The sequence below is a fragment of the Bison bison genome, unplaced genomic scaffold, assembly GCF_000754665.1.
Source record: "Bison bison bison isolate TAMUID 2011002044 unplaced genomic scaffold, Bison_UMD1.0 scf7180017864473, whole genome shotgun sequence".
Taxonomy (NCBI): Eukaryota; Metazoa; Chordata; class Mammalia; order Artiodactyla; family Bovidae; genus Bison; species Bison bison.
The window spans coordinates 17,346,705-17,361,778 of record NW_011495034.1 but is presented as its reverse complement, the minus strand read 5'-3'; the positions used below and the strand labels follow the sequence as shown (position 1 = coordinate 17,361,778).

General features: G+C 50.6%; 2 protein-coding genes across 2 annotated transcripts in view; one reads left to right on the top strand and one right to left on the bottom strand.

Moving 5' to 3' along the window:
- CNGB1 (cyclic nucleotide gated channel beta 1) overlaps positions 1 to 22 on the bottom strand; it is a 30,649-nt gene extending 30,627 nt beyond the window's left edge. The window contains exon 1 of the mRNA XM_010861858.1: positions 11 to 22. The gene's annotated coding sequence lies outside the window, so the exon portion shown is untranslated. The remainder of the gene's footprint in view (positions 1 to 10) is intronic.
- Positions 23 to 5,854: 5,832 nt separating this feature from the next.
- On the top strand, positions 5,855 to 13,113 carry TEPP (testis, prostate and placenta expressed). Its single transcript, XM_010861856.1, has 8 exons — positions 5,855 to 5,961; positions 6,707 to 6,965; positions 10,004 to 10,065; positions 10,288 to 10,462; positions 10,873 to 10,934; positions 11,157 to 11,221; positions 11,573 to 11,605; positions 12,872 to 13,113. The coding sequence occupies exons 2-8, from the start codon at positions 6,743 to 6,745 to the stop codon at positions 12,900 to 12,902; spliced, it is 651 nt and encodes a 216-aa protein (XP_010860158.1). The 5' UTR covers positions 5,855 to 5,961; positions 6,707 to 6,742; the 3' UTR covers positions 12,903 to 13,113.
- The last annotated feature ends 1,961 nt before the right edge of the window (positions 13,114 to 15,074 follow it).

Sequence of the window (15,074 nt, the reverse complement as noted above, 5' to 3'; positions counted from 1 at the left end):
CAGGACTTGCCTTCTTCCTGCTTCTCTCAGATGGCCTCTCAGACACAGCGGGGATTAATTGGCAGCAGCAGGGCCGTGTGCAAAGGATTAGGAGACTCTAGAGAGGGTGGGGAGGGGGTGGTGGAAGAGAGGCAATCGATGCCAAGGGAGCTGTCAGCAACCCCCCAGGGGCCAGCAGGGATCTGGGCCTCAGGGAAGGAGCTCTACGCGACCCTGGTTGGGGCATCATGATTCCCCACAGACCTTGGCCAACCCACCTAGTGATGGTAGGAGAATAACTGCTTACAGCCCCCAGGGGAACCTGGGAGAATCCTCAAGGTGACAGGGGCTCATCAGTCTCAGTCAGCAGTGGCAGCAGGCACATCCCAGCTCTCCAGCCCTAATGGAGGGACTCAAGCAGGGTCTTTCTGTCCCAGAATCTTCTGTAGCTTGGGCAGGGTCTCAGCACCCCTGCCTTGGGATCCATCAGAATGGCTGTAGTCCCAGGGCTGGGCCTTTAGGGAGGATCAAAGGACTGACTGCATTCAAGCCAGCCTCCTGAACTGAAGTCATACCCTAGAGGGGAGATGGTGATCTCAGGGGAGAAGGGGAGAGGAACAGAGACCCAGTGCAAAGGGGTTCAGTGAGGTGACAGGACCTGGGTGGGAGGCAGGGCGGTGGGCTGTTTAGCAAAAGGCAGGGGACTTAAAAAGCAGAGATATCACTTTGCCAACAATTTGTAGAGTCGAAGCTATGGTTTTTCCTGTAGTCATATACGGATGTGAGAGTTGGATCATAAAGAAGGCTGAGCACTGAAAAACTGATGCTTTCAAATTTTGCTGGAGAAGACTCTTGAGAGGCCCTTGGACTGCAAGAAGGTCAAACCAGTCAATCCTAAAGAAATCAACCCTGAATATTCATTGGAAGGAATGATGCTGAAGCTGAAGCTCCAATACTTTGGCCACCTGATGGGAAAAGCCCACTCATTGGAAAAGACCCTGATGCTGGGAAAGATTGAAGGCAAGAGGAGAAGAGGGCAAAAGAAGATGAGTCCACTGACTCAATGGACATGAGTTTGAGCAAGCTCCAGGAGATAATGGAGGACAGAGGAGCCTGGTGTACTGCAGTGCACAGACTCACAGAGAATCAGACATGACTTAGCGACTGAACAACAGGGGACTTGACTTGATTATCTACAACATTTCTCAACCTTGCCCGTGTGCCAGGCAGTGTGCCAGCCCCTGCACACTGAGAAAGATAGAAATCGGACCTGCGCTCACAGAGCTTCTGTTCCAACGGAAGATTCAGAAATAAAAAAATTAACAATGAATTTAAAAATATTGCAGATATGCTGAGTGCCATGAAAGAAACACACAGAAAAGAGACGTGTATGAGGTGGGGGTGGGCATAGGTGCCTCTACGCAGAGGCAAATATTTGAGCTGAGACGTAAGATTTAAGTGAATGGTGTTTCAGATAGAGGACACTGGAAGGGTGAATAGAGGTCCTGAGGCTGAAATAAGCTTGGATGCCCCTGAGGGACAAAGTGGGACCAGGGGCTTAGTGGGGGCAGGGGAGAGTGGTAGGAGATGAGGTCCAGCACAAATCACGTAGGGCCTGTAAGCCACAGTCAGAAGCTTGGGTTTTAGCTGATGGCCCATGGAAGCCCACGATGGTTCAGTTTAGAACAGGGGCCGGACACAATCTGTGAAGTTGCTCTCTGGTGGGCAGGTGTGGAAGCAAGAAACTAGTCAGGAGGTAGTGGAGGAGCAAGCCACTTTGTGACTGGATGACCCATGGGCTCTCCTTCTTATGCTAAAACTCAGATATGCAACTCACCCGCAAGGCAACTGGTATCAGAGGATGCTCTTTCTGTCAGCAAGGTTGGACACCAATGGCAGAGCTCAAGGTGGCCCCGGCCGTGCTTTGTCAATACCTGGCTGCTGGGGATCAGCGCTCCTCCCCCAGGCATCTCCAGCCAGACCCCTTCTAGGAAGAGCCAGCTCTCCTACTCTTTCTGGGTGCCCAAGTGATGGCCTATATCATCGGTGACACCTCCTCAACAGAGGCCAGGGCAGAGATGACGAGGCTTGGACTAGGGTGGCAGGAGAGAGAAAAGGGGAGAGGAGGGAAGAGGGTGGTATTGAGGGTGTTCAGCTTGGGAAGAGTTTTGGGGGAAAGTCATGAGCTCCACTTGGTTACAATGTCTGAGAGACATCCGAGTGGAAGTGTGCAGTGGGTAGCAAGAGGTGTGTGAGTGTTGCGGTGGTGGCAGGGGTGGGGAGTGGGGTGGGGTTGGAGTTTAGGAGAGCCTGGAGATAGAAATTTTGGAGGCATCAGCTCAGCTTGTAAATGACAGTTAAAGTTGCAGGACTGATTGAATCCAGTGTAAAGAAGAGAAGGACCAAAGATGATGCCTGGAGCACACTGGCTTGGTGTGATTTGGGGAAAAGGAAGAGGGGCTGGGAAAGGAAACTGAAGGAGCCGCTGGGGAGGCAGTGGGAGGACCAAGAAGTGGAGTGTGCTGCAGCCAAGACAGGTGAGTGTATTGGGAAGAGGAGTGGTCTCCTGGGACCACCAGGTGAGCAGAGGCTGAGCTGTGCCCCCAGGCTGGGCAACCTGGAGCATGAAGCGTGGGCAGTGGGCAGAGTCAGGTGGGCCTGGCTGAAGAGTAATGGGCTCTAGGGTGAGGAAAGTGAATGGGGCTCAGCCACACCCCCATTGGATGACTCTCCTAAAAATATACACAGATAGTAAAAAGCCAGACTCAAAAGATCCCAATGGTTTGTGCATACAAAGCTCAGAAAGAGCATTATCAGCCTGTCTTGTCTATATGGCTGCAAACGTAGATAGTGAAACTACAAAGAGAAGCAGAGGGGGTCTTCCCTGGTAGTCCAGTGGTTAAGACTTCACCTTCCAATGCAGGGGGTGTGGGTTTGATCCCTGGTAGAGGAACTAAGATCTGCATGCCTCAGGGCCAAAAAACATAAGACAGAAGCAACATTGTAACAAATGCAATAAAGACTTTAAAAATGGTCCACATTGAAAAAATCTTAGGAATGAAAAAAAGAAAAGCAGTGGTTATACTACTCAGCCACCAGACTGGTTACTTCTTTCAGGAGGTGGGATTGGAAAAGGGGCTGTGGAAGCTCCTAGGGATTGGCAGGGCTCTAACATGTTTTCTTTAGCTGACCTCAATTTTTTAAAACATTATCGTAGTATAACTTGTATGCAATAAAATTCACCCATTTTAAGTGTACAGCTCAATGATTTTTAGTAAATTGACTGGACAATGCCACATCTACTTTCAAAAAATAAACTACTTCAGAGCATTTCCATCACCCCCAATAAGATCCTTCATGCTCATCGCTACTGATGCTGCTAAGTCGCTTCAGTCATGTCCGACGACCCCATAGACAGCAGCCCACTAGTCTCCCCCATCCCTGGGGTTCTCCAGGCAAGAACACTGGAGTGGGTTGCCATTTCCTTCACACGAAATGGCACGAAAGTGAAAAGGGAAAGTGAAGTCGCTCAGTCATGTCCGACTCTTAGCGACCCCATGGACTGCAGCCTACCAGGCTCCTCTGTCCATGGGATTTTCCAGGCAAGAGTACTGGAGTGGGGTGCCATTGCCTCCGTCATGCTCATTAGTCACTCCCCATTCCCACCCCCAGGCCCAGGCAACCACTAAAGTGTTTTCTGTCTCTAAAGATGTGCCTTTTCTAGACATCACACACAGATGGATTGTATAATGTGTAGAGTGTTTTTGTATTTGGTTTCTTTCATTTAATATAATGTTCTGATGGTCGTTCACAGTGTGGCATGTATTCATAATTCTTACCTTTTTCATTCCCAAGAGTATTCCATGGTATAGATATATCACAGTCTGTTTATCTATTCATTAGTCAACTTAAATTGTTTCCATATTTTGGCTATTATAATGAATGCTTCTATGAACATCTGCATGCAAGTCTTTGTGTGGACATATATTTCTCCTGGGAAGATTCTTAGGGGTAGAATTTCAGGGTCATATGGTAAATTTAAGGCTTCCCGGGCGGTGCTAATGGTAAAGAACCCACCTGCCAATGCAGGAGATGCAAGAGATGAAGGGTTCGATCCCTGGGTCGGGAAGATCCCCTGGAGAAGGAAATGGTAACCCACTCCAGTATTCTTGCCGGGAGAATCCCATGGGTGGAGGAAACTGGAGGGCTACAGTCCATGGTGTCACAAAGAGTCAGACATGACTAAAGCGAGTTAGCACACACACACACTCATGGTAAATCTATGTTTCATGTTTCAAGAGACTGCTACACTGTTTTGCCAAGTAGTATCCCTCAACTGGTGGTTACAAGTCTCACTTTTTCAGTCATGTCCGACTCTTTGCAACCCGGTGGACTGTAGCCCACCAGGCTCCTCATTCCATGGGATTTCCCAGGCAAGAATACTGGAGTGGGTTGCCATTTCCTTCTCCAGGGGATCTTCCCGACCCAGGGATCAAAGCTGGGTCTCCCGCATTTCAGGCAGATGCTTTACACTCTGAGCCACCAGGGAAGTCCAGTAATTATGAGTTATATTACATATTTAAGCACTTTTTAGATTTTGTTATTTTTTAAGATTTTTTTAACGTGGACCATTTTTAAAGTCTTTATTGAATTTGTTATAGTATTGTTTCTTCTTTTTTTTTTTATGTTTTGTTTTTTGGCTGGGAGGCATGCGGGATCTTAGCTCCCCAACCAGGGACTGAACCTACACCCCTTGCATTGGAAGTGCAGAGTCTTAATGACTGGACCGTCAAGGAACCCCTGGATTTTGTTAAATTTTTAACTTTAAAAGAGTGAAAAATTTTCAATGAGGTGGTGAATGAAGTCAACTCTAGGAAATTTTTCTCTAAGGGGTGGAACTTGGAAATGCTGCTCTGGGGGCTGGATGGAACACTACACTTGAGGAGGAGCAGCTAGGGAGCCAAATCCTACAGGAATCTCACAGCAGGGGTCCCACAGCCCATTAGGCTCAGCAAGTGGACAGGTGTATGCAAAGCACATGCCAAGATATGCAAATAAGTTAGTGTCTCCACAGGGTTCCCTCATGGGGCTGGAAGGATTTCCCACTTTCCGTAATTCTTTTTTTTTTTTGGCTGCACTATGTAATCTGCAAAGATCTTAATCCCCCGAACAGAGACTGAACCCAGGTCCACAGCAGTGAAAGCGCTGAGTCGTAACCACTGGGCTGCCCAGGGATCTCCCGCAGTGGTTCTGACCACTTCAGGGTGCTTGGCTTAGGCCCTCATGACCTCGGCTTGGGGAAGGTGGGAGGGAAGCTGCAGGCCTACAGGGGGCTGGCCGTGGAGTATCACCTGCTAATCCCTGTCGTGCTGAGGCCACCAATCTCACTGATCCCCTTATGCTGACCCTGGATCCTGGCAGCCACTAATCTCCACCTCTGGAGCCTCAAGGACTGGCAGGCAGGGCAGTGCCCTCTTCTCTGAGGTTTGCAAGGAGAGAAACACCCTGCCAGTTCAGATACCCCTTCTGACAGGGCCCAGGACCCTTGCTTAACACAAATGGGAACTTTGAGGCCCAGAGAGAGACAGTGACTAGTCTAAGGTCACACAGCCTGCCCTGGCCAGCCCTACCATGGTTACCCCCAGGAAGCCCCAGCTCCTTGTCTGATTTTCTCAACATGCCCATCCTGTGTGAGCCCCAGAGACAAGCAACCTTCAGGCAGGCTGAACAAGGGGGCCAGTGTAAGGACCCAAGAGGGCAGCAGGCTCTTCTCCTCGGAGCCTGTGGTTGCCATGGTTGCCAAGGAGCCGGTGCCCTCACAATGAGCCTACAATGGGCATTGTCTCTGCAGAATGTCCCTTGATTCTCCTGTCTCATAAGGCACTTGGGCCTGGCCCATCTCTCTACCTCTCTTCCCCACTGAGCAGGCAAAGGAGGAGAAATTCTCTATAAGCTTGTGCACCTGTGGCTGGTGGCCTGCAGGTGAGGTACTGCAGAGGTGGATGGGGGGCAAGGGGTCGCCCTCCCCCTCCTCTCACTGCTCCTGTTCCCTGTCCCTCCCTTCGAAGGCCCAGCCCCTGGAGCAGCTTCCCCATCCCGTCGTCATGCCCTCTCCCCACTAAAGGTCCTCTCTCCTCCTATCCACCTCCCTGTTGCCCTCCTCCATCTCTCACCTCCCACTAGGGTCAGAAAGGAAGCAACCGGACTCAACAAATTCTGACTGAAGTTTAAATGACTCAAAGGCTCTGGGAATATCTGCTTTTTAAAAGGGAGCACTGGAGAACCAGCCATGTTTTTTCTACTTCATATCCATTATGTTTCTCCCCTTATTTAAAACTTCCCCATGTCTCCCTGTAGAATGTTGAGTAAATGCCAGGTACCTGAGCTAATGCCAGAAATCCATAATTAATTACCCAGAGGCAGGCTGAGCTCACTTCTGAACCCACTTGCTGCTGTTGCTTCCTGCTCATTATTGCAGAACAGACACAAATAGCATCTCTTTTAGACAATTCCCTGAAAGCCCCAGCCCCAGCCTCCCTCCACACACCCCCTCCTGTACGGACCTCTGCCAGAGCCCTTAGCACATGCTCTGTGAGTGTGTGTGTATCTGTGTGTGTCTGTGTGTTTCTGAGTGTCCCTGACCCCACCACAGCTCCTGGCTCACAGTAGGTGCTCAATACCTGTTGGATGACAAGTCAGCACTGGCCAAGTTTGTGTTCCCATACAGAAGGGTGTCTGCTTCAGGTGTCTCCGCCACCCAGCCATGGCCCGCATCATCGACCTGGTGCCCTGGGAGGATGGCTCCACCCACGTGTATGCATCCCCAGCCATTCTACTCCCCATGCCCCGGCGGCGCAACCAGCTGGCCGGCGTGAAACAGCAGCTCTACCACCCGGCCCTGCCCAGCCTGCGCCGCATGGACATGGACTCTGTCAAGGCCTGCCTTTCCGACGAGCACTGCCAGTCCACCACCTACTGCCGCAAAGGTTGGGCCACCTGGGCGCTGCGGTGGCCCCTCGGGGCCTTAGGGGAAGGGGTGGATGGTTTGGAGGAGAAAGATCTCAGAGGGAGAAGCCAGGAGTGGCAGATGAAAGGCTTAGAGGAACTAGTCCCAGCTCTGCTCCTCCTTGCCTGAGAATCCTCCGGGTCTGAGCCTCTGTTTCCCTATCAGTAAAATGGGAACTCTAACAGGGTGGCCTCTCAGGGCTATTGGGAGATTGTTGTTGTTCAGTCGATAAGTCAGGAATGACTTTTTACAACCCTGTGGGGGTCCTCCACTACCTCCTGGAGTTTGTTCAAATTCTTGTTCATTGAGTCGATGATGCTATCTAACCATCTCATCATCGGCTGCTCCCTTCTCCTATGCCTTCAGTCTTTCCCAGCATCAGGATCTTTTCCAATGAGTGATGTCTTCGTATCTGGTGGCCAAAGTATTGGAGCTTTAACTTCAGCATCAGTCCTTCCAATGAATATTCAGGACTGATTTCCTTTAGGATCAACTGGTTTGAGATTAACTTTGTGAGATTAAATTGTGAGATTAAAGTGAGATAAGGCATGAGAAGTCCTTAGAGTAGTGCCTGGCACATACTATGTGTTCAACAATAATGTTGTTATTCATGGAGAGAGAACAGCAGAGGTCAGCAGTGCAGGAAGAGGAAGAATAATAACAGCAGTAATAATTTCTGCCCAGTTATCTCTCCCTTTGAAAAAGGAAGAGAAAGATACCTGTCATGAAAGAGAGGGGAACATGGAAGCCTCTGGGGTTAAGGACTACACGGGGCTAAGGAAGAACTCTTCACTGGCTGAGAAGCTTGGGCACTGAGATAGGGGTGTCACACAGATGCCCACATGCATGCATTTCAGCACATTTATTCGTTGCCCTCTTTGTACTTGAGTCTGTACTTGAGTTTGTACTTTGTACAAAGGCCTTCTAGCTAGAGGGAGCAGCAGATACCGAGGCCTGGAGGGGAAAAGCTGCTCAAGGTGTTGGTGAACTTGAGGGATTTGGTTGGGCCCAAGGACAAAGTACATGGGGGCAGCAGGAGCTGTGGCTGGTGGTGTGGGGAACACAGCTCAGGGAGGGCCCTGTCATTGAGCTCAGCAATCTGGACTTTCTTGGGAGGTAGATAAGAACCCCTGAAGACTTTAAATAGGAAAGAGGTCTGAGCATTGGGGTGTCAGGGAGGGGGTGACCAAGAAGGACTAGAAGTGGATAATAGGGAGGGGTTAGTGGTTAGGACACTGGGAGGGACCACAGCGTTCAGGAGGTAGTGACTATGTCTTGGACATGGGGGAGGGATTTGGAAGGTATTTAGGAGATAAAGGAATAGGACTTGGTACCAGTGTAAGTAGAGGGGTAAGAGTGGGGAGTCCAGGGTGACACCCAGGTTCAGGCTTGGGTGACAGATGGAGTGAGCCTGTCAGAGAGGATAGGGGGCTCTCCAGAGGTCCCACAGAGACCCCTGCAGGGCCAAGAGGGAAAACACAAATAGGGGAAGTGGGTAGGGAAGCAGTGGGGGGTGGGGTGAAAGTGAGGTGGGGCCCCCTCACCCGCCCCTCTATAAAGCGGAGCAGCTATAGGGTCCCCCCTGACTGCTGTGTGGGAAGGGTCAGCACAGGTCTACCAATTTCCTAGTTCCCAGGAGAAGCCAGGAATCTAGATTTATAGGGAGAGCTCTTGATTTAGATATGCATTTTATTGCAAGTAAGTTTTAATCAAAGCAATGGAGCCACAGGTTCAAAATGTTATAACAATGCACTTTTTAAAAATTCTTGCTCCTCCTCATTCCCCTCATTCTCACCTACAGGTAACCACTCTGAGTTCCTGGTGTATCTTTTCATTCTTTACTATGGCAAATACAAATCTGTTCTTTTCCTCTCCAACTTTTTTTTTATTACGAACATATTCAAACATAGAGGAAAGTTGAAAGACTAGTATTTTGAACATTTATTACCTTCTACCTGCTTCAATTAATGTTTTACCGTATTTATTTTCTCTCTCTCTCTCATACTCACACACACACACACAGACACTCACACACACTTTAGCAATCAGTTTCCAGTGATAAAAACAACTTCCTACATGACTCCCTACTATTATCACATTTAGGAAAGTTAAAGATAATTCCCTAACATCCAATATTCAGTCCATATTAAAATGTCCCCAGTTATCCCCAAAGATGTCTTTTACAACTGTTAAAACATTTTTGGAACCAGGATTTGATCTAGGATTGTGCCTTGCAATTGCTTGTCATGTCTCTTGGGCCTTAGTCTAGAACCAATCTAACCACTTTCCATTTTTCCCTCATAATATCGACTTTTTAAGAAATCCAAAACAGTTGTGTTGTAGACAAGTCTTACATCGTGAATTTGAGTAGTTCTTTCCTTACAGTGTTGTTTACCTTGATAGTCTAGTTTCTGTAAACCAGGAATTAGGTGTAGAGGCTTGACTGTAAAAGCTTTCACAAGTTTTGAATGCCATATTTGCCATGATGGCTCGGCAGGGGGCGCTTAACATCAAACAGACTATTAGTGGTGCTGTTTGATGACGTGGTTAGGTGATGACCTGAATGTATATTCTTGTTTGCCTCCAATCGTCTCAATTTTAGTCTTTAAAGACAAAGGTAGCACATGGCATATACTCTTCTGTACCTTGGAAGTTCTTGAATCAAGAACTTTATTTGTAATCAAGGCATAGTGAGGATGCATGATGGTTTATTTAACTAGTCGTTTAATGACAGACACTTGGGTTTTTTCCAGTCATTTTCTATTATAATACAAACAACGCTGAAATGAGTAAACTTTATACCCACATCATTTCCCAGTTGTGCAAAATATAAAATAGAATAAATTCCCAGAAGTAGGAGTATAGGGTCAAAATATATGTGTATTTATAGTTCTGATAGATAATGCCAATTTCTTTCCATAGGCTCAAATTAATTTATTATCCCCTCTGGCAATGTATGGCAATGACCCTGTTTCTGATAACTGCACTAACTCCTCTCCCTCTCTCTCTCTCCTTCAGATGACTTTGATAATGCCTACTTCACACTTCTCGGTGTCCCCAACAAACCCCTGCAGTGCTTGGTGAGCGTCCTTTTTCCCTGGTTTGCCCTGGAGAGAGGACCAGAAGGTCCTCTGTGCACCCAGCACCAAGCACCTCCGGTCCCAATCTCCATTCCGCTCACTTTCTCAGCTACCTCTCTGGGACCCTACCCTGCCCTTCCCATCTCTTTGAGGGGCTTCGGGAGCCCCCTGGGTCAGATGGTTCGAGTGCGCCCGGCTCCCTGACTTCCTTCCTCCTGGCAGGACATCACGGAGACCGGCCAGAGGCTCCGAAACAGGTACCACGAGGGAAAGCTGGCTCCCATCGCACCGGGCATCAACAGGGTCGACTGGCCCTGCTTCACGCGCGCCATCGAGGACTGGTCCCGATTCGTGTCCTCCGCGGGAGAGTTTAAGCTGCCCTGCGCGAGCAAGAAGGGTCAGTCTAACCGCGCGGAGGATGCCCTAGGGCGGGAGAGACAACTGAGCCGCTGGGTCCATAGAGCTGGGACCCCGAGCGCTGACCAAAGAAGAGCAGGGGGCTTCCTGGGTGAAATCTGAAAAAGACAGGGGACTAGCAGCAGCCGCGGCACTCAGAGGGTGCTGCACGCGGACCGGTTGAGGTTTACAGAGGCGGGGCTTATATTGGGGAGGGGGCGGTGCCAGGTCCGAGCAGTGGGAGCCAGTGGGGCGGAGGTGGAGGGCAGGCGGAACAAAGTCCGGAGGTGGGACTGGTTCCTCGAGCGGGCGTGAGGCGTGGCTTGACCTAGGGGCGGGGATCAGGTAAGAGCCGGGGCGCGGGCTTGCTCAGGGCGGGTGTGGGGCCGGAGACCAGCGGTCTTTTCGCAGTCGAGAGCTTCAGCGGCTATGCGGTGCGGTACTTGAAGCCGGAGGTGACCCAGAGCTGGCGGGTAGGAAGGGCTGCTCGCCGACCGGTCCCTGAGGACGCCGGGGTGGAGGAGGAGCTGCTAACACGGGGGTCGGGGAGGGGGAGAAGAGACCCGGACTAAGGTCTCCGACAGCCCAGAAGGCCAAGATCTCCGGCAGTCAGCAATGTTTGGGGCGTCGGAGAGGGGCGATGTCCGTGTCCCCCCCTCCTCAGTAGACACCCCCATCCCTCTGGCCCGCCCCAGTTCTGTCTTAACCAGAATCCCAGTCTGGACCGCTATGGACAGAAGCCCCTGCCTTTCGACTCCCTGTAAGTGACCCCGCACAGACCCCGGGGGACCCCATACCTGGGAAGGAGGCTGGGGTCTTGGCAGCTTTCACCAGCACATACCAAGTGGCCCTTGAAAATGTGAGACCTCGAAAGCATCGATTGGCTCCAAAATACCACAAGAAAATTGCAATTTCAAAATGAGTAAATGTTTAATTCCTACCAAACGGAGCATCTTGTCGTCCAGTCCCTAGCAACTCCACCCTTTCAGAGTGGAGGCGTTTGGGTGGGGCGAAGGTGCAGTGTAATTCTGGTGGGATGGCACCTCCCGACGTGGCGGTTCCCAGAGAGGATCACTCTTCTCCGCCTCGGCCTCACCCTCCTCTATTTCAGGAATGCTTTCCGACGTTTCGGCTCCAACTACAGGTAAGGCCCCAACTGCAGGAGGCGGGGAATGACCCCGTCCCGCCCAGCCCCATCTGGCCACGCCTCCGGTGGGACGGCGCTTGGCGTCCACAGTCCTCAGGCCATGCTCAGATCCCTCTCCACTCGCAGAGCCTCTTGTGGGAGTTCCCGGGGTATTTGTACCCTCCTGGGTGATGTCAAGAGGATTCGAAGGGCTTCCCCCTAGAGAGATCCTCTCCAGGCAAAAGTGCAGCCTATTGGGAGGTGGAGGGAGCAGTTATCAGCCCCTCAGTCGTGTCCGACTCTTTGCGACGACCCCGTAGACTGCAGCACGCCAGGTTTCCCTGTCCTTCACCATCTCCCGGAGTTTGCTCAAACTCGTGTCCACTCGATTTGGCCTAGTCAGGACAAAAGACAAAGATGGGGAGTAGCGGGGTGGGGGTTTACCTGGACAAAGAGCAGGGGCGGAAAGAGTAAAGAGATGTATAAGGCATATGTTGGAAAAAGCCAAGAATTTGCCTTCCAGGAGGCAGGTAAGGTGGTAGGGACTGGGACTAGTGTTCCCAATAGGAGAATTCGAGATACTCAAGCACCTTCATAACTTGGCTCCCACCTCTCCAGTCCCATTCCCTACACTTCAGCGGTACCAGACTCCTGGGGGCAACCCAAACCACCCACACAATGGAGCACTCCACATCTTTGCTTGTGCTGTTTCAGCGCCTAGATGATCCTTCCATCTCTACCTGGAAAACTCCTCCTTACTCTTTAAAGCCCAACCCAGATGTCCCATCCTTCTTGAAGTCTTCTCTGACCTTCTGCCCCTCCCCTCCAACTCAAACCACCCCCCTCCAGAGGGTCACCTCATGTGCATCCCTCTCTATTTTGGAGCACACAGACTATTGCATTATAATGCCACATTGATGAAAGTTTCTCTTCTCTCACCTACCCTTGCACATAGAAGGGAATGCTATCTATTTTTATACTAGTATATAATGCCTCCCAGAGTAGGTTCACTAAATGATTGAAAAATGAGTCAGATTCACAGGAGATAAGAATGAGGCAAATTGGAAATGGGGCTTTAAAATCAAAGGGATGAGCCAAAAATATATGAAAGGAAATAGGGAGCCAGTGAAGGCTCTTGAGCCGTAAGAGACAGGATGGAAGCTGTTTTCAGAGCCTTGAAGGCAGGTAGATAGGTTTTGTGAGGAATACCTAGAGAAAGACAACCTGATTTTTTTCCCCAGGACACCCTGGAGGCCCCCATCTCACCCATGTTTCTTTTCACAGTCGTGTCAACTATCTGACCCCCTGGCATTAATCTGTGAAAAGGAGGCTGACACCCGGGCTGCCTAACTGTGCCACTCGCGTTCCCCAGCAGGACAAGGGTATATGGTGGCCATACCCATTTCCCTAAGTAGAAATAAACCTTACACTCCACAGGGAGGCACCCAACCCCTGTGTGTGTGTGTGTGTGTGTGTGTGTTGCAAAGGCTGGGGGAGGATCAGGACCTCAGGATGATGATATTTACCCTAACCTGCCTCCTGCCAGCTCCTCAAGGACTGATGGGGTCTAGGAAAGATGTATCTGGTGACCCCAGGCAGAGAGTCAGGGTCTAAGCCCCAAGCCCCAGCTGGGGATGAGGTGCAAACTCAGGCCAGGAATTAGGTTCTCTCTGTGCCCCTGTCCACTGCTTATAGGCCTGCAGGCAAGCCCCTTCCGCCTCAGACTCTGAACTTGAGTCAAAAAGAGAAAAGAGAGGGCACAAAAGGGATTTAAGACCCCTCTCTCAGAAGCCCTTGCCATACCAATATATGCTGGGGGGCTTCCCTGGGCCTGGGTCCCCTTGAAGAAGTGGAGTCAGGCCCTGGAGGTTTGGCCTAGGGCCTCGATTCATGGTGAAGCAACACAGTGTAACCCTCCTCATCACCTGCAGTGTAGAAGTAAGGCGAGGTGCCTGAGGCCACTCAGAGAAGGTTTCCTCTGCCCAGAGCATTGCCAATGAATATACCATAGAAACAAAAGTTATTTGCTCTGTCCACAAAGCTTCAGGACTAGTTCTGATTGCCTACCAACCTATAGAAAGGAGGTCTGATGCCCTGCAGACAGCCATGGGTGTTCCTGGGCCAAGTCCAAAATAACCCTGCTCAAAGGGGGAAAGAAGAATGTCTCGGCGTGGCTGGGGTTAGAGCAGCCATCCTCGGCACTTAGCTCCAGGATCTTCCAAAGACCATCCCACCTGTGGCCAGTCTGCAAGGACATACCCAAGTCAGGGTCAGTAGCCACCAGGCTCACGAGGTGTTTGAACAGGACTTCTGACACTATTATGATCTGGGACTTCAGGGATCCACAAACCTTCCGAAATCATGTGCAAAGCCATGGGTCCACTCACATGTGCATTTTCCATGGAAAATCTCCTTGTTTTCACTTGATTCTCAGGAGAGTCAGTGCCCGCAAAGGTTAGGAAACCCTGACTTACATCCTCCTCATCACCTGCAGGTTGAAAAATCCCAAGAGATGGAGAGAGGCCACTGAGCCTGAGCTATTGCCTCTATCTCTGCCTTTAAGTCCCCTCAGTCCCAGGGGGCTCTTTGCTCCTCGTAGAGAGATTACTTTAGAAATCCTCCCTGTGGCCATTGACTTGGGGACAGCCCAGCTTCCATGGTCTCACCTCTAGGCCTTTCTGGCCTGACCCCAAGCCACAACCCAGGCCCTGGGCCTCAATGCACTACCCAGCCCAAACCCCATCACCAGTCTCCTTGCTGTTCCAAACACTCAGACTCTTGCCTGCCTCCTAACCCTTGGTCAAAGCCTTCCTTCCACGTGAAATGCTTTCGCCATCTCTTCCTACCCAAATCTCATCCTTTCTTCCAGGCAGGCCTCTCCCCAGTCTTCCCTTCTGCCCAGTTCTTCCCCAAGATTATGAGGACAGGAATCGTAGCCTCTGGCCCACAGTAGGCTCTTGGGAAATACTGTATTTGCTGGCCACCTCTCATCTATCCAGTAGGATCCAGGACTCAGGAAGGGGGCCTGGGGCCTCCCAGAACCAACACAAGACCTGGATGAAATGAAACAACTCCTACAAAGTAATAGTTGTGTTTATTACAGAGTAACACACAGACACATCCTCTCACCCTGGGCCTGGCAATGGGGAGGATCGGGGATGGAAAAAGGGTCCTGGTTGAGGGAGGGTGGTGGGAGGGTCAAGGAGGACTCTTGCAGGCAGTATTTTGTACTGTATTCCAGCAGCTTTGATATTTTTGACCCTATCTTTTGATATACATGAAAACCTCAAAACTCTCTCATCCTAAGTCCTACCTTCGTGCCCAGTTGCACCAGCTCAGGGCCTGGCAAACAGCAGGTGTTCAGTGATGCTTACAGATGAACAAAGGCAGGAACGCAGACCCAGAATGGGGATGGACACGCACGCAGAGTGAAGAGGGAGATCCCACAAGCCCTGGCCCACCCCCACCCCTCCCCTCGACCTCCTTT

Bases quoted from the DNA above. Each gene is read 5' to 3' on its own strand.
- TEPP (XM_010861856.1), top strand. From the start codon at position 6,743: ATGGCCCGCATCATCGACCTGGTGCCCTGGGAGGATGGCTCCACCCAC. The intron at 6,966-10,003 runs GTTGGGCCACCT...TCTCTCCTTCAG, and splicing joins CACCACCTACTGCCGCAAAG to ATGACTTTGATAATGCCTAC. The intron at 10,463-10,872 runs GTCAGTCTAACC...GTCTTTTCGCAG, and splicing joins GCCCTGCGCGAGCAAGAAGG to TCGAGAGCTTCAGCGGCTAT.